This window comes from Somniosus microcephalus, chromosome 10, assembly GCF_052327205.1.
Source record: "Somniosus microcephalus isolate GS21.2 chromosome 10, FLI_Smic_1.0, whole genome shotgun sequence".
Classification (NCBI taxonomy): Eukaryota; Metazoa; Chordata; class Chondrichthyes; order Squaliformes; family Somniosidae; genus Somniosus; species Somniosus microcephalus.
Genome location: NC_140996.1, coordinates 197,176,046 through 197,194,106, shown reverse-complemented (window position 1 = coordinate 197,194,106; position 18,061 = coordinate 197,176,046). Strand labels below are relative to the sequence as shown.

Sequence of the window (18,061 nt, the reverse complement as noted above, 5' to 3'; positions counted from 1 at the left end):
AGGAGGAATTCCTGGAGTGTTTACGGGATGGTTTCCTGGACCAATATGTCGAAGAACCAACCAGAGATCAGGCCATCTTAGACTGGGTATTATGTAACGCGAAAGGATTAATTAGCAATCTTGTTGTACGAGGCCCCTTGGGTCGGAGCTATCATAATATGATCGAATTCTTCATTAAGATGGAGAATGAAGTAGTTGACTCAGAAACTAGGGTCCTCAATTTAAATAAAGGAAACTACGATGGTCTGAGGAGCGAGTTGGGTAGGATTGATTGGGGAATGGTACTCAAAGGGTTGACGGTGGATAGGCAATGGCAAACATTCAAAGACCGAATGGATGAACTACAGAAGTTGTTCATCCCAGTTTGGCATAAAAATAAAACAAAAAAGGTGACTCAACCGTGGCTAACGAGGGAAATTAGGGATAGCATAAGATCCAAGGAGAGGACATCCAAATTGGCCAGAAAAAGCAATAATCCTGAGGATTGGGAGCAGTTTAGGATTCAACAAAGGAGGACAAAGGGTTTAATTAAGAAAGGGAAAATAGAATATGAGAGTAAGCTTGCAGGGAACATAAAAACTGACTGTAAAAGCTTTTATATAGATATGTGAAGAGAAAAAGATTGGTGAAGTCAAGCGTAGGTCCCTTGCAGTCAGAATCGGGGGAATTTATAATGGGGAATAAAGAAATGGCAGACCAACTAAATACATATTTTGGTTCTGTCTTCACAAAGGAGGACACAAATAACCTCCCAGAGATGCCGGGGAACATAGGGTCTGATGAAAGGGTGGAACTGAAAGAAATCAGTATTTGTAGGGAAATGATGTTAGGAAAATTGATGGGACTGAAGGCCGATAAATCCCCAGGGCCTGATCATCTACATCCCAGGGTACTTAAGGAAGTGGCCCTAGAAATAGTAGATGCATTGCTGGTCATCTTCCAGAACTCGATAGACTCTGGAACAGTACCCATGGATTGGAGGGTAGCTAATGTTACCCCACTATTCAAAAAGGTGGCAGAGAAAAAGCGGGGAATTATAGACCGGTAAGCCTGACATCGGTAGTGGGGAAAATGCTAGCGTCCATTATAAAAGATGTAATAGCAGAGCACTTGGAAAGCAGTGACAGGATCAGACAAAGTCAACATGGATTTACAAAAGGTAAATCATGCTTGACTAATCTACTGTAATTTTTTGAGGATGTAACTGGTAAAATAGATAAGGGAGAACCAGTGGATGTGGTGTATTTGGACTTTCAGAAGGCTTTCGATAAGGTCCCACATAAGAGATTAGCGTGCAAAATTAAGGCACATGGGATTGGGGGCAAGGTATTGACTTGGATAGAGAACTGGTTGGCGGACAGAAAGCAAAGAGTTGGAATAAACGGGTCGTTTTCCGAGTGGCAGGCAGTGACTAGTGGGGTACCGCAAGGATCGGTCCTAGGACCCCAGCTATTCACAATATATATTAATGATCTGGACGAGGGAATTTGATGTAATATCTCCAAATTTGCAGACGACACAAAGCTGGGTGGGCGGGTATGCTGTGAGGAGGAGGTCATGAAACTCCAGTACAATTTGGACAGGTTGGGTGATTGGGCAGAAACATGGCAAATGCACTATAATGTGGATAAATGTGAGGTTATCCACTTTGGTGGCAAAAACAGGAAGACAGATTATTATTTGAATGGCAATAGATTGGGAGAAGGGGAAGTGCAGAGAGACCTGGGTGTTCTTGTGCACCAGTCGCTGAAGGTAAGCATGCAGGTGCAGCAGGCGGTTAAGAAGGCAAATGGAACGTTGGCCTTTGTAGCGAGAGGGTTTGAGTACAGGAACAAGGATGTCTTGCTACAGTTGTACAGGGCCTTGGTGAGACTGCACCTTGAGTATTGTGTGCAGTTTTGGTTGCCTTATCTGAGGAAGGACGTTCTTGCCATGGAAGGAGTGCAGCGAAGATTCACCAGGCTGATACCTGGGATGGCAGGAATGACGTATGAGGAGAGATTGTGTCGATTGGGCTTATACTCACTGGAGTTTAGAAGATTGAGAGGGGATCGCATCGAAACCTATAAAATTCTGTCAGGCCTGGACAGACTAGATGCTGGAAGGATGTTCCCGATGGCGGGGGAGTCCAGAACCAGGGGTCATAGTCTAAGGATAAGGGGTAGGCCATTTAGGACTGAAATGAGGAGGAATTTCTTCACCCAGAGAGTGGTGAACCTGTGGAATTCTCTGCCACAGTGGGCGGTGGAGGCCAGTTCATTAAATATATTCAAGAAAGAGTTGGATATATTTCTTAAGGCTAAAGGGATCAAGGGATATGGGGAGAAGGCAGGGACAGGGTACTGAATTTGGATGATCAGCCATGATCTCATTGAATGGCGGAGCAGGCTCGAAGGGCCAAATGGCCTACTCCTGCTCCTATCTTCTATGTTTCTTGATGTAACATAAGAAATAGGAGCAGGAGTAGGCCAATCGGCCCCTCGAGCCTGCTTCGCCATTCAATAAGCTCATGGCTGATCTGATCCTAACCTCCAATCCACTATCACAGAACCATCTCCTGAATCTAACAGAATTAGACACACGAAATAGGAGCAGGATCAGGCTACACGGCCCCTGGGCCCGCTCCGCTACCCACAGGGCCATGACCGATCTGAACCTAGACTCATGTCCAAATTCTTGCCCGCTCCCTGTAACCCTTAATTCCCTTTACTTCTAGGAAACTGTGTATTTCTGTTTTAAATTTATGTAATGATGTAGCTTCTACAGCGTTTTGGGGCAGCATATTCCATGGACCTACCACCCTCTGAGTGAAGTAGTTCCTCCTCATCTCAGTTTTGAAGGAGCAGCCCCTTATTCTAAGACTATGCCCCCTAGTTCTAGTTTCACCCATCATCGGGAACATCCTCCCCGCATCCACCCGATCCAACCCCTTCACAATCTTATATGTTTCAATAAGATCGCCTCTCATTCTTCTGAACTCCAATGAGAAGAGTCCCAATCTACTCAACCTCTCCTCATCTGTCCATCCCCTCATCCCTGGGATTAACCGAGTGAACCTTCTTTGTACTGACTCGAGAGCAAGTATGTCCTTTCTTAAGTATGGACATATTCTTAGCGTCCTCTACTGTAAAGACTGATACAAAATATTCATTCAGTGTTTTTGCCATCTCCATATTTCCCACCATTAATTTCCCGGTCTCATCCTCTAAGGGACCAACATTTACTTTAGCTACCCTTTTTCTTTTTATGTAACTAAAAACTCTTACTATCTGTTTTTATATTTTTTGCTAATTTACTTTCATAATCTATCTTCCCTTTCATAATCAATCTTTTTGTTATTTTTTGCTGACTTTTAAACTTTTCCCAATCCTCTATCCTCCCACTAGATTTGGCTACCTTATATGCCCTTGTTTTTAGTCAAATACTATCCTTAACTTCTTTACTTAGCCACGGATGGCTGTCTTTTCTTTTACACCCTTTTCTTCTCAGTGGAATATATATTTTTTGGAAGTTGTAAAATAACTCCTTAAATGTACACCACTGATCATGTATCGTCTTACCCTTTAATCTATTTTCCCAATCCACTCTACTCAATTCCGCTCTCATACCTTCATAGTCTCCTTTATTCAAACTTAGCACGCTTGTTTGAGATCCAACCTTTTCACCCTCTAATTGAATATGGAATTCAACCATGTTATGGTCACTCATTCCAAGGGGATCCTTTACTAGGACATTTTTAATTAATCCTGTCTCGTTACACAGGACCAGATCTAAGGTTGCTTGCCCCCTGGTCGGTTCAGTTACATACTGCTCAAGAAACCCATCCCTAATACACTCAATGAACTCATCCTCAAGGCAGCCCTGCCCAATTTGATTTGTCCAATTAATATGATAGTTAAAATCCCACATAATTATAGATGTTCCCTTATTACAAGCCTCAACTATTTCCTGATTGATACTCCGTCCAACAGAGTTGCAACTGCTCGGAGGCCTATAGACTACGCCCACTAGTGTTTTTTTCCCCTTATTATTCCTTACCTCCGCCCAAACTGTTTCATTATCCTGATCTTTTGACCCAATATCATTTCTCTGTATTACAGTGATTCCTTCCTTTATTAACATAGCCACCCCACCTCCCCTTCCTTCCTGCCTGTCCTTCCTGATCGTTAAATAACCTGGTATGTTTAATTCCCAGGCATTGTCACCCTGCAGCCATGTTTCTGTAATGGCCACAAGATCATACCCATATGTAGTTATTTGTGCCATTAACTCGTCTATTTTGTTACGAATGCTACGTGCATTCAGATAGAGAACTTTCAAATATGTTTTACCATTTATAGTTTAAACCAGCAGCCCGTGATCTAACTTCATGACGTTCCTTGCAATAAGTGCTCAAGATTTGCCATTTAATAATTTATATATCTCTATAATGTCCCCTCTTGTACATCTTTCAAAACTGAAGAGCCCAAATTTCTCCAGTCTTTTCTTTCATTAGGTTCTCTAACACTAGGGATTAGCCTTGTGGCTCGTACTAGCTTCAGGACTTGAATGTTTTCCTTGTGTCTGGATGTTTAAAACTTTGCTTAGCTTAAAGTGCATTCTGACCAGAGTACTATATGGGTTCAGAGGAAACTGGAAAGCAAGTAATACTTGCTAACGGTGATTGTGCAACACCATATGTGTGAATAAAAGAAAAATGGAACTACTCAAATCAAATCAAATCAAATCAAATCAACTTTTATTGTCATTGTTAGTGCACAAGTGCAGTACAACGAGATGTAGGCTTGCGGCTCCCGAGAGTGTACAATTTGGATTAGGACACTTAAACATTTCAACATACATTTGTACATATATATTAGCATAAATATGACCATAATAAAGTGCATCGGCAGATGTGCAGGCTTTAGTGTTTATTTGTGGAGTTCAGTAGGATGACAGCCCTGGGAAAGAAGCTGTTCCTAAATCTGGTCGTACGGGTGCGAATGCATCTGTAGCGTCTTCCAGATGGTAGGAGGGCGAACAGACTGTGGCTGGGGTGGGTAGGGTCTTTGATGATGGTCCGTGCCCTCCGTAGGCAGCGTTTCTGATATATATGTTCTATGGTCGGTAGCCGGGTGCCGGTAATGCGTTGGGCAGTTTTGACTACCCGCTGCAGGGCTTTCCGGTCATGGGAGCTACAGCCGCCGTACCATACCGTGATACAGTTTGTCAGGATGCTCTCTATAGTGCAGCGGTAGAAGTTAGAGAGGATCGGGGGTGACAGATTACATCCCTTCAGCCTCCTCAAGAAATATAGGCGCTGCTGGGCCTTCTTCACCAGAGAGGAGGTGTTGAGGGACCAGGAGAGGTCTTCCGTGATGTGGACTCCGAGGAACTTAAAGCTGGCCACCCTTTCCACCTCCGCCCCATTGATGTGGATGGGGGTGTGACTTCCGTCTTTGGACTTCCTGAAGTCCACGATTATTTCCTTTGTTTTCTTGGTGTTAAGGGCCAGGTTGTTGTCGGCGCACCACTTCACGAGATGCTGGACCTCCTCCCTGTAGGCTGACTCATCATTGTTGGTGATCTGGCCTACTACTGTGGTGTCATCTGTAAACTTGATGATGGTGTTGGAACCATTAACAGCCACACAGTCGTGGGTGAAGAGGGAGTAGAGGAGGGGGCTCAGCACACATCCTTGTGGGGCCCCCGTGATTAGGGTCGGGGGGGGGGAGGTGTACTGTACTGGTTCATATAGCAAAGTTCTTAAAGAAGCACTATCCTGAGACAAAAGCAACACGGGTGGAACCGGGTATTCAACACGGAGAGCAGGGAATCTGTCATAGTTTTAGAGATCATGGGGTAGATTTTCAACTTGCTGCCCAGGTGTAAAACTACCATTGCGGATCGGCTGCCTGTTGTAGATACCACCCAATTTTCAATTACTTAGATTTCAATAGAAATGAAAATGGAATGGTTTCTGTAATGGCCGGTCAATTCGCATTGCCAGTTTTATGCCCAAGTGGCAAGTTGAAAATCTATTCTGTGAAACCATCTTAGAAACTTTTCAGAAAGATTTAAGTGGCAGCTTCATTCAGTTGGTATCACTCTTGCCTCTCATTGAGAAAGTTATATATTCAAGCCTAACTCCAGGACTTTAACACACAAACTGAGAAGTACTAGATTATCAGAAGATCGATACTTCAGATGGGATGTTAAATCACATCCCCGTTTGCCTATTCCATTGGGCTAAAGAGCCCATGGCACTATTGAAAGAAGAGCAATGATTCTTTGGTATCTTGACCAGTATTTTTCCCTCAACCAACATTACCAAAAAGCAGATTAACTGGACATTTATCTCATGGCTGTTTGTGGGATCTTGCTATTCTGTTTGCTTAAATAACAGTCACTGCACTTCAAACTAATTCATTGTATGTGAAGTGCTTTGAGAAGTTTTTGGATTTGAAATAAAACAGTAATTTTTATGTATATACCATCACACAACTATTTCATCTGTGTGTGTGACATATTAATGTGTTGTCATATGTAACTGCTTGCTAGCCTTATTGACCCAATGTAAATAGACAGCAAGTGTCTCGGGTCACCAAGATTGAACATTTTAACTGCCAATAAGCTCAAAACAAAATGCATCTGAATAGATTTTTCAAACTTCTTACACCACATTGACAACTAGAACTTTCTTATCTTTTAGGCCTTGTCTCCAGTGCGTGCTGTTTTTGTTTGAACACATGCACTGTGACTGAGATAAATTCTTTTTATACACTTTTTGTGATGGTAGCCAAAACAACTTACTGAGCATTCCTCTGACTATATGTTGTTTTGATACTGGTATTCATTTTAAAACTTCTGTTGTTTATAACCTTGTGTTGTCTGAGATTCCCAGATATATGATTGCTTGCTCCAGTATAGGGGAGATTTGGAACATCATTGTAATGTCCTGATCTAAAATTTGGGCACATGTCAAAAATAATTGCCTTTAAATTTTGAATGGTTGCTATCTATATCTAACTCAACAGCCTAACTTCTAATATATTATCTAATAATGATACAAAATATTTGTGAATCCCCTTATAAGTCACAAGGTACAAACATTTGTTATTTGTAGAGTCAAACACTTGGACATGTAGGGCTCACCACATGTAACTTAACTAATGTTAGTGTTCATTTAAAGTATTGTCCTCTGTTAAACTGTTTTGTCAGGCATTTACTATGTATGGGGAGACTGCAGTGGTGTCAATTTTTTACCAATTGCATATAAACAAAATTTAAAACGGATGTTAAAAAATAAAAACTGCTCTGCATCATTCACAAAACAGAGCATCACATGCATTGTAAATATTTTCTGGCAACCATGTAACTGAATATTCAAACTGCAAATATTCATTTTCTTCTTAGGGGGTTCTGACTGATCATAAATTAAAGGCAATTGAATATGTACATGGATATTTTTCCAGTGAACAGGTATTGTTACCTTTCTCTTATCTTCAGACTATTGATGATTTGTGCTCTTTATGACATTGCAATCAAAAACTCATGTTCCATCCATTTTTATGATAGATAATTGAAAGTCTTATCCAGCCTATGTATTTAAAAAAAAATATGACTTAATGGAACGTTATTTTTCTTTCCTTCCTTCTCGTCTGTACCATCTCCAGCTTAGAAGCTGAATAAATGAAGTTGTCTTTAACTTTTGCTGATGCTGATTAATGACTGGCCATAAAACTGCTTTTGAGTTATTTCTGATTTAAAAAAAAAATCTGTTGCTTGTATTCTGTAGGTAATTGTTTTTGACAGACTATTTGGCTTTTCAGTACTTTTTATTCATGCTTTTTGATACTAAATGAGTATAACGATTTGTAGGCTAGCAATTTCTGACAAAACTCTTGCTGATCCACAAGACTGGCAAGTGGGTTAGCATTTTATTTCATGCTTATTTCTTACATCAGTGTCATTCTTTCATACATCAGCAGTGTAATTAAAACCCAAGTCACTGCAACAGTTGCCAGAGCGTCAGTTTGAAGAATTTACCGTTCAACTTTGGTACTTTTGTAAAACAGTATTTATACATTTTTGAAGATTATGAATAATTACATATTGTTGTAAGTATATAGAATAGTGTATTAGAATAAAATACTGGTGAAAAATATTTATTCATTAAAATATATGTTGCTAGATAGTCATTTTACTGCAGATATGTTTAGTAAAAGCATTTCAATTCTTAAAAGTCAGCAGTAGTTTTGCTCTTTAATTTTTTCTGTTATCTCTTTAAAATGTATCCACATCCTTGCAGGTGGTTGAACTATTGAAGTATTTTTCTTGGGCAGAACCTCAACTAAAGGCTCTTAAAGCGTTACAGCATGTAAGTGTTAAAACTCTCTTGCTATATTACAGACTATTAAATGTATGCTTGTCCTAATTTTCAGCTTTGTAATTGTTAGAACTGAATTATCAATTACACCAATTTGACAAAATGGGCTAAAGTCACTCTGCTTTTCATTATTTTGTTTTTCAGAAAATGGTAGCCATCCATGTATCTAAAGTCATAAATATCCTCCATTGCCTCACTTTCACTAAAGATAAACTCGTTGCCTTAGAGCTAATAGCGTTGTAAGTATGTTTTTGTATTTGGTATAGTATCATGCTTACCTTGTTCCAACTAAAGCAGTAGCATTTTAGGGCCTTACAATCTTGTAAGCACACTATAAATAATTACTGCAAAATGACACTCATTTGAGCCACTTCAAAATTCTGAGACCTTGGATTCCACCTGGACTGAGATATATGCAGGCTTGGCAGCAAAATACAAGAAAATGATCTGTGCAAATTTTGATGGAAGATTTGCATAAGCAAAAGAAACAAAACAACAGGTAGACATAATGGCCTTTTCTTGCTCCTAGATTTTTATGCTGTTGAATAAAGTTAAATTTGGTACCTATCTCATCTGTAAGGGGTTAGTACATAGAGAATGGAAATACCAAGCTGTTGCAGTGGTTAAGGAATTAAATTTGAGTTCACACCAATAGGAAGAAATAATGATTGACTATTTTAACTGGTCGAGGGCCAGTACCGATTTGTGTCTATCCATACTAGCACAAGTCATTGAAGAAGGATAGAAGGCAATGTTATGTTCTCCAATGATCTATAATAACTTGGTTTAATGTACAGGCTAAAATTATTTCTAACTAGTTTGGTTGTCTTATCAATTTTGGTAACTCCAAATGTATTTGTTGTCTTAGCCATGGGATTATAACAGTTTATCTGGTTGCTCTATGATACAAGCCCTCCCATTTGTTGTATCATAGTAACTTGGGTGCCTGAGCAGCATTGTTTTTGTTACATGCTTCCCTGATCTCTCTATTTATACATTTCACACACCTTCCCCCGCCACTACATCATTACTGTCAGGAGGTTTATAGACCACTCCTAGCTGAGTCTTTCATCCTTTGCAGTTCTTTAACACTTCCCATCATTTTTTCACTGCCTCATCACCCTTACTGAAATCCCTTCTTTCTATTGCTGTAATTGTGTCTTTTATCAATATTGCTGATCCCACTACTTTCAAAATTTCCCTGTCATTTCTAAAGATCTTGTAGCCTGGAATACTTAGTTCCAAGTCGTGCCCAGCTTGTAGCCAGGTCTCATGGATGCGAGGGCCTTGTTTGCAAGGGTGTGCATGTTTTCTGGGCTGCATAGTAGGAAACCCACAGTGGGGTCTGGGTGAGGTGATGAAAATATGGGTAGGAAGGAGCTTGAGATGTCTATTCCTGACAGCAAAGTGGGTGGGATCACCACTACAACAACAACAACAACTTGCATTTATATAGCACCTTTAACGTTGTAAAATGTCCCAAGGTGCTTCCCAGGAGCTTTATCAGACATTATTTGACACCGAGCCACATAAGGAGATATTAGGACAGGGTTTTACGGAGTGTTTTAAAAGAGGTAGGGAGGTGGAGAGGTTTAGGAAGGGATTTCCAGAGCTTGGGGCCTAGGTAGCTGAAGGCACGGCCGCCAGTGGAGGGGCGAAGGAGCTCTGGGATGCACAAGAGGCCAGAATTGGAGGAACACAGGGTTCTTGGATGGTTTTAGGGCTGGAAGAGGTTAGAGATAGGGACAAGGTCATGGAGAGATTTGAACATGAGGATGAGAATTTTAAATTTGAGGTATTGTTGGACTGGGAGCCAATGTAGGTCAGCGAGCACAGGGATGATGGGTGAACGGGACTTGGTGCGAGTTAGGATGCAGCAGAGTTTTGGATGAGCTCAAGTTTACAGAGGGTGCCAGGAGGGTGGCCAGGTAGGAGAACCTGAATTTCAGTTGTGTGCTCGGCAAATTGAGGGCCCGATTCAAATGGAGTGCCTCAACGGCAATCCATAGGCTAAACGCCTATATAAAACAAGCAAGTCTCTTCCCTTCAGTTTGGTCCTTGTGAGTAAAGGTACGTTTGGTCCTTGTGAGTAAAGGTACATTGTTTTTAGTGTATGTGTTTGCAAGTCCCTGTTTCTCTGCTATATTGCTGTTGGACAAAGGAAAGTAATGACATTTTATGACGCTTTCCTGACTGCTTCTTAAAGCTGAATTGCATCTGATTTGTGCATGTATTTCCACTGAATGGTGTTGGTGTTCTGATTTGAAAGAACCTATGGGTATGTCTATTGAGGACCAGAGAAGGTATGCTAGCACAGTGTCATTTACATCTTAGATGAGGTTCTTTGCACCGCTACCTGTCTGCAAGGTGAGTCAGGGTAAGGGCAGCAGAGCTTTTGATGAGCTGAAGTTTACGGGAGGGGGAGGGGTGGGGGGGGGGGGGGCGTTGGGTGAGTGTGGAAGATTGGAGGCCGGCCAGGAGAGCATTCCAATAGTTGAGTCTGGAGGTAACAAAAGTATGGATGACTGTTTCTGCTTATCCAAACTGGATGTTGGACAAGCAGCGTGACAAATAAGATGCAGTGGAAGGGTCAAGAGAGGCGGTGGTGAGGTAGAGCTGGGTGTCGTCAATGCACATGTGGAACCTGACATTGCGCTTTCAGATGATGTCGCCGAGGGGCAGCATGTAGATGAGAAGTAGGGGGGGGCCAAGGAGAGGGGAACGAGGCAATTTGCTCTGTTATTCCAGGGAACCTCTGCAAAGGAAGCTTGGTGAAGAGGAGCCGTGGACCCATTCGGGCATTATTGGAGCCTGTGGTAGAGGCAGGAAAGGAGGTAAATAGGGACAGGTTAGGTAGGGACAGGGCATTTTGCAGTAAAATGGGTGGGGGGAGTGAGAATTGTGAATGACCGAGACCAGATGAAGATTGGGACAGAGTGGATGATATGACTGATTCCTTACACGGATCTTAAAAGTTGGAGTACAGATTTTGAGTTAAATCCAATATTTGATTGTATAGTCTCCTACCTTCCAGCTTCTTGAGGATTGCATGAAGCACTAGGCCAAAAGACTTAAAATCAATAACAGCAATGCCAGTGGGATTCCCCTGAGCTGTAACAATTCACTGTTATATAACGCAGTAACCATATGAATGAGAAATCCAGGTTATTATTGATTTCAGCATGAGCCTCTGATACATCCGTTGTACTTGTGCATAGCATTAGTAATTGGACATAAGAACATAAGAAATAGGAGCAGGAGTAGGCCATTTGGCCCTTCGAGCCTGCTCTGCCATTCAATAAGATCATGGCTGATCTTCGACCTCAACTCCACTTTCCTGCACTATCCCCACATCCCTTGATTCCCTTAATATTCAAAAATCTATCAATCTCTGTCTTGAATATACTCAACGACTGAGCCTCCACAACCATCTGGGGTAGAGAATTCCAAAGATTCACCACCCTCTGAGTGAAGAAATTTCTCCTCATCTCAGTCCTAAATGGCTGACCCCATATTCTGAGACTGTGACCCCTAGTTCTAGACGTCCCAGCCAGGGGAAACATCCTCCCTGCATCTACCCTGTCAAGCCTTTTAAGAATTTTGTATGTTTCAATGAGATCACCTCTCATTCTTCTAAACTCTAGAGAATATAGGCCTAGTCTACTCAATCTCTCCTCATAGGACAATCCCCCATCCCAGGAACCAGTCTGGTGAACCTTTGTTGCACTCCCTCTACAGCAAGTATATCCTTCCTTAGGTAAGGAGACTAAAACTGTACACAATACTCCAGGTGTGGTCTCGCCAGGGCCCTATATAATTGCAGTAAGACGTCTTTACTCTTATACTCAAATCCTCTTGTAATAAAGGCCAACATACCATTTGCTTTCCTAATTGCTTGCTGTATCTGCATGTTAACTTTCAGTGATTCGTGTACAAGGATACCCAGGTCCCTCTGAACACCCAATCTCTCTCTCTTTAAAAAAATACTCTGCTTTTCTATTTTTCCTACCAAGGTGGATAACTTCACATTTCTCCACATTATATTCCATTTGCCATGTTCTTGCCCACTCACTTAGCCTGTCTATATCCCCTTGAAGCCTCCTTGCATCCTCCTCACTACTTACATTCCCACCCAGCTTTGTATCATCAGCAAACTTGGATATATTACATTTGGTCCCCTCATCCAAATCATTGATGTAGATTGTGAATAGCTGAGGCCCAAGTACTGATCCTTACGATACCCCACTAGTTACAGCCTGCCAACTCGAAAATGACCCGTTTATTCCTACTCTCTGTATTCTGTCCGTTAACCAATCCTCAATCCATGCTAGCATATTACCCCCAATCCCATGAGCCCTAATTTTGTTTAATAACTTCTTGTGTGGCACCTTATCGAATGCCTTCTGAAAATCTAAATATACCACATGCACTGGTTCCCCCTTATCTATTCTGCTAGTTACAACCTCAAACAATTCAAACATTATTTCCTTTTCATAAATCTGTGTTGACTCTGCCCAATCCTATTATTATTTTCTAAGTGCCCTGTTACCATGTCCTTAATAATAGATTCTAGCATTTTCCCTACTACTGATGTCAGGCTAACTGGTCTGTAGTTCCCTGTTTTCTCTCTCCCTCCTTTCTTAAATAGTGGGGTTACATGGAGTTTGCGAAGATACTACCAGGAGTACATAGTTGTTCACAGTATCACGCTATTAAAATAATAAAATGAGTTTTGTTGTTAGGTGTCACATTTTTGGTAGGCATTGTAAATGTGATCAATAAATATTTTTTTCTGGTAGGAATATCATTGATCCTCATAATTATCGACTTATTGAAGATATTTTCCGGGTACACCTGCCAGAAAAGAAACGCTGCAAAAGAATTCTCGATCAGGTGATGTATCTTACTGAGAGATCACTTTTCTGACTTTTGGTTTTGCAGGTCCATTATCGGTGTTGTTTGATGGGGGAGATGATTTAATTTTAAATTTATAGAGGAATGATTTCAAAGATACTATGACAGGAAGTATTCAGGTAAGAAATGAAATCTGAAAGTTTGGATGAATTAATGTGTAGCGTAGAAAGAATGATGCATTTATTTAAAAAGCCAGTAGGACAGAAGTATTGTGAGGGAAATGCTGAGGACAGACACAGAATCATTGGGTGGTGAATGGGAGCGTGATTGGGCAGGTTCTGGTTTTGTCATAATCAGCAGCCAAGGCCAGAAGTGCAAAACAAAATGAGCTTGGATGAGCAGGGCAGACGGCAGTGTGGAGCCTAGTGGTATTGGGCTCTTGTTTGAGAGGAGTACGTATTGGCCGCATAAGTCAGCTGAATAGTGTGGCCTAGTGGCACATCGGGCAGACACTGGTGTGGGAGATGGCAGCAGAGGGTTGCCCAGTGGCAGAAATGCACCCACGGTTATAGAAGTGGGGTCTTGGGAGGAGAGAAGAGAAAAGAGGGCAGGAAAAAAAGCGAGAGGCAGGGGCCAAAGCCGGAGCAGAGCCTGGGAGGAATTGAGAAGGGTAAATTTAAAACTTAAAAATTTAAAGTTTGAAGGGAGGAAGGAAGAAAAGCAATTGTATCTGAAATTGAGATATGAAATTAATGGCAGAAAGGAGAAAGAAATAGATATGATTAAAAATAAAACTTGTGGAAGAGGAGAAAATATAAGATGACAAAAAACAGAATTTATTACTTTTTTTAAAAATTTAAAATGTTAACAATTACAACACTCAAACAATAGGGGGAGCTCTATGGAAGCTATGGGAACAGATCAGCATACTCCGGAACACGGAGTGTGACAAGTCGGAGCTTAATATTGAACCTCCAGGGAACTGTAACTGGACATCTAAATACAGGAGTCCTCATGGGAAAATTTGTAGCCATTTTCAATGGAACCTACCGATTGGATTAGTGAATTGCCTTTGAAGCACCATGGTGAGGGGGACGGCAGGCAGCAGGGAAGAAGGCAGCCACATGGGTGGGAAGAGCACCAGTCAGTGGTGATAAACTGCGAAGATCAGCAGGGAGCTGAGAGATACCGAGAGCAGGCTGCAGTGCAGCTAGAGTAGCGCAAAATCGGCAGGGCAGTGGAGAGAGACAGCAAAGCAGGCATGCAAGGAGGAAAGGGGGAAAAGCATCAGTACAGCAGCAAGAGACCAGTAGGGGGCTTGGGATAGGCTGAGAACAGCTATGGAGTGATGAGGGAGACCAGGTACAAAAAGCTGCTGGGTGTCCCAGGGGAAATGGTGCGGATTGGAGGCTTCATTTTTGGGTAAAATCAACGCCTCATAGTTTAAGCAGGTGGCAGACAGGGAGGAGGAGGTAGACCATGGCAGTCCTATAAGGGAACGGCTGAGTGCAGCACCTAGTTGGAGTCTGAGTACTTGGGTTAAACATCAAGGGTGTGGGAGAAAAACCTAAAGGAAGGAATTAAAAGCACAAAATGATACAATTTTTAAAGTAAAATATTGTTAAAATTAACTTGCCGAAGAGAAAAATCTAACATGTTGGAGCTGAGCAACACCTGGTGGCCAAATTGTGGAACTACAGGCAGACTCAAAGCAGTTAAAGTATTCTAGTGTCAGACTCACATTAAGTGGAAAGTCATATTAAAAATGTGACAGGCTAGTGTCACCAGATATAACAGGTGTGGACATAATTAACATTGAGAATCCATAGGATGTGTTTACAGATGACCAAACGTACTGATTTCATTAATATATATAGTAGATATATATGGAATATATTCAAAGTCCTGTGTATAGAATGCACTTTCTGTAAGCATTGCACTTGCTTCCAGTCACACTTTAGCCGCCACACTTTATCGTATCCTCTGACTCACTGAGCAATGCAGAGGTGATGCTCTTGTTTATATTGTATAGGATTAAGCAATACAATAACAAGTAGTTCTGCTTTAAAATATATTTCGGTTATGAAGCCACAGCTAACCTATCCATGAAATTGAGGATGGTGTAATCTGCAGATATTCAAGGAAATAATACTCTTCTAAGATGGATTCAGATCTGTGGTTCCTTTGTTGATGTCCTGATTTTTGTTGTTCTATATAAGGCTTCTAAGGCTGGCTGTAAGGCTCCTCTTGCCATGAGATCTTCATGTGGAATGATCCCAGGAAACCCCTATCCTAAAGGCAAACCCAGTGTGTTAAATGGATTGTTAGCAGTAAGTATGGAAGCTTTGCTTTGGACACATTGATCAAGATTTCTCTTGGTTGATCAAGATTTCTCTTGGTTGTGAAAAGGTAACGGTACCACTCTCAGCTTAGAATGTTTCCCTCTTTTCAGGGCAGTTGGAAGCTACCGCTTGGGCACAGTGGAAAGGGAAGGCTGGTAAACTTGGGAGTGAGTGACAGATCCAGCAATTTATACATTTCTCCATTAACACGCAGAGGCTATTCTTATTTCTGCCCAAATTAATGCTAAGGCTGTCAAGACAATTCGAGCCAGAATGTTTTGCAGCAGAGTGGTAGGGCATGAATTTGTGCCCCACGATTCTCTACATTTGGGGTTTTCCAGTCTCATTCATGAGGACTGAGTGCAGGCCAAGTGTTTCCCTACAGGGAGGGGTGGAAAAAAACACTAGGAGATTTACTCTGAGTGGCTCTTGCCAAATGTTTTAAGGACTAGATTAAGAGCAGTATTGGCAGAGGTCTGGGAAAAGTTTGCATCTCTAATATTTCAGTTTATTCATAAAAAGAAAATTGAAAGGAACTCCAAGTTACAAAGCAAGTTTGTTTATAGATTACATCAAAACCGGTTATATTGACCATTTCATAGGTAAGACCAGGTTCTGAATCTGGGGACTTTAGCTATGCAAGGAAATCAGCACGTTGGAAGAGGAATAATTCTGAGACTCAACAGTAAAGGCTAGTGAAAACATTAATCACGTGCCTTTCAATCTTTTCTCTCATGAGGGTACACCCTTAGGAGAGAAAAGAAAGTTGAGAAGTAAAATGTAAGATTCTGTAATACTGAAAGTGAGTGGATAATGCATTTAAATAGGTTACTTACATTATCATTGTAGGACCAAACAACATGCATCTATATTGGTGAGCCGCAAGCTCTAAAGATTAGATTTAGAATAATACATATATGAATAATAAGATATGTAAAATAGAATCCCGTGTTAGCCAAATACAGATTTGATATCTGAAGAGTTGATTGTGATTTTCTTTGGCCAGGCTCTTTCTGTTAAGAAAGAAAATGAAGATGGTTACAGTGTTGGCCGGGGGATAGCAACCTGTATCCTAGGACCTTCTAGACCAGTAAGTACAAAGGCTAAAACACTGGCATTGCATTGTTTGATCAGGTCAAAAATTGTACTACTTAAACTTCTTAAACAGTGACACTACCCACTGTTTATATTTCTGTCTGTGTCTGTCAATCAATATAATGTATAATAAAAGGACCGAAGGATATGCATCTATATTGGTAAGCTTCAAGCTAGTGTGCATGTCCAATTGTATCACATTCTCCATTTCCTATCATCATTTCTATTTCAAACTTAAAAAAAAAAAATTAAAAACAAAGGCCATAATTTGAAATGTACAGAGAAACTGCAGGAACAGAAAATACCGGAGTCAGAATGTCTGCAACCTCAATTGACTTTACCAATTGCACTTTAAAAACATAAACAAAGCAGGGTTCTGACCTGCAATCTGAATAACTCTCAGCTCGTCCACTGTTTAATATAGGCAGAAGGTGGGTAGTGGTGTTCCACAAGGATTAGTGCTGAATTTATGTTCACAATTTATATTAACGATTTAGACTTTGGAATCAAAAACACAATTTCTAAATTTGCGGATGACACCAAATTGGAGGGGATAGTCAATACTGAGGAGGACTGCAACAAATTACAGGAGGACATTAATGAACTTGTAGAATGGGCATATAAGTGGCAAATGAAGTTCAACACAGATAAAATGTGAGGTATTACATTTTGGTAGGAAGAATAGGGAGGTCACTTATTACTTGGAGGGTGCGAGTCTAGGTGGGGTAGAGGAACAAAGGGATCTCGGAGTACAAATGCACACGTCACTTAAAGTTGTGATACAGGTTAGCAAGGCCATAAAAAAAGCAAACCAAGCACTAGGGTTTATTTCTAGAGGGATAGAATTGAAAAGTAGGGAAGTTATGCTAAACCTGTATCAAACCTTGGTTAGACCACAATTGGAGTACTGCATACAGGTCTGGTCGCCATATTATTAAAAGGATATAAAGGCACTGGAGAGGGTGCAGAGAAGATTTACAAGGATGATACCAGAAATGCGAGGGTATACATATCAGGAAAGGATGAACAAGCTGGGTCTCTATTCTCTTGAAAAAAGAAGGCTGAGGGGTGATCTAATAGAAGTCTTTAAAATTATGAAAGGTTTTGATAGAGTGGATACAGAAAGAATGTTTCCACTTGTGGAGAAGAGCATAACTAGAGGCCATCAATATAAGATAGTCAGTAGGGAATTCAGAATAAACTTCTTTACCCAAAGAGTGGTGAGAATGTGGAACTCGCTACCACAGGGAGTGGTTGAAGTGAATAGTATAGATGCATTTAAGGGGAGGCTAGACAAGCATATGAGGGAGAAGGGAATAGAGGGTTACACTGATAGATTTAGATGAGGAAAGGCAGGAGGAGGCTCGAGTGGAGCATAAACTGATTGGGCCGAATGGCCTGT

At 41.1% G+C, this 18,061-nt stretch overlaps 1 protein-coding gene across 3 annotated transcripts in view; it reads left to right on the top strand.

Annotated features, from left to right (window-relative positions):
* Nucleotides 1–18,061, top strand: part of proser1 (proline and serine rich 1) — a 48,067-nt gene that overhangs the window by 6,932 nt on the left and 23,074 nt on the right. For 2 of the 3 annotated variants that reach the window (XM_085999404.1, XM_085999405.1), the window contains exons 2-8: nucleotides 7,396–7,461; nucleotides 8,291–8,359; nucleotides 8,513–8,607; nucleotides 13,168–13,261; nucleotides 15,442–15,552; nucleotides 15,675–15,731; nucleotides 16,571–16,654. In XM_085999404.1, coding sequence (XP_085855530.1) covers nucleotides 7,396–7,461; nucleotides 8,291–8,359; nucleotides 8,513–8,607; nucleotides 13,168–13,261; nucleotides 15,442–15,552; nucleotides 15,675–15,731; nucleotides 16,571–16,654 — 576 coding nt within the window. The remainder of the gene's footprint in view (nucleotides 1–7,395; nucleotides 7,462–8,290; nucleotides 8,360–8,512; nucleotides 8,608–13,167; nucleotides 13,262–15,441; nucleotides 15,553–15,674; nucleotides 15,732–16,570; nucleotides 16,655–18,061) is intronic. The other variant, XM_085999406.1, reaches the window with a different exon arrangement.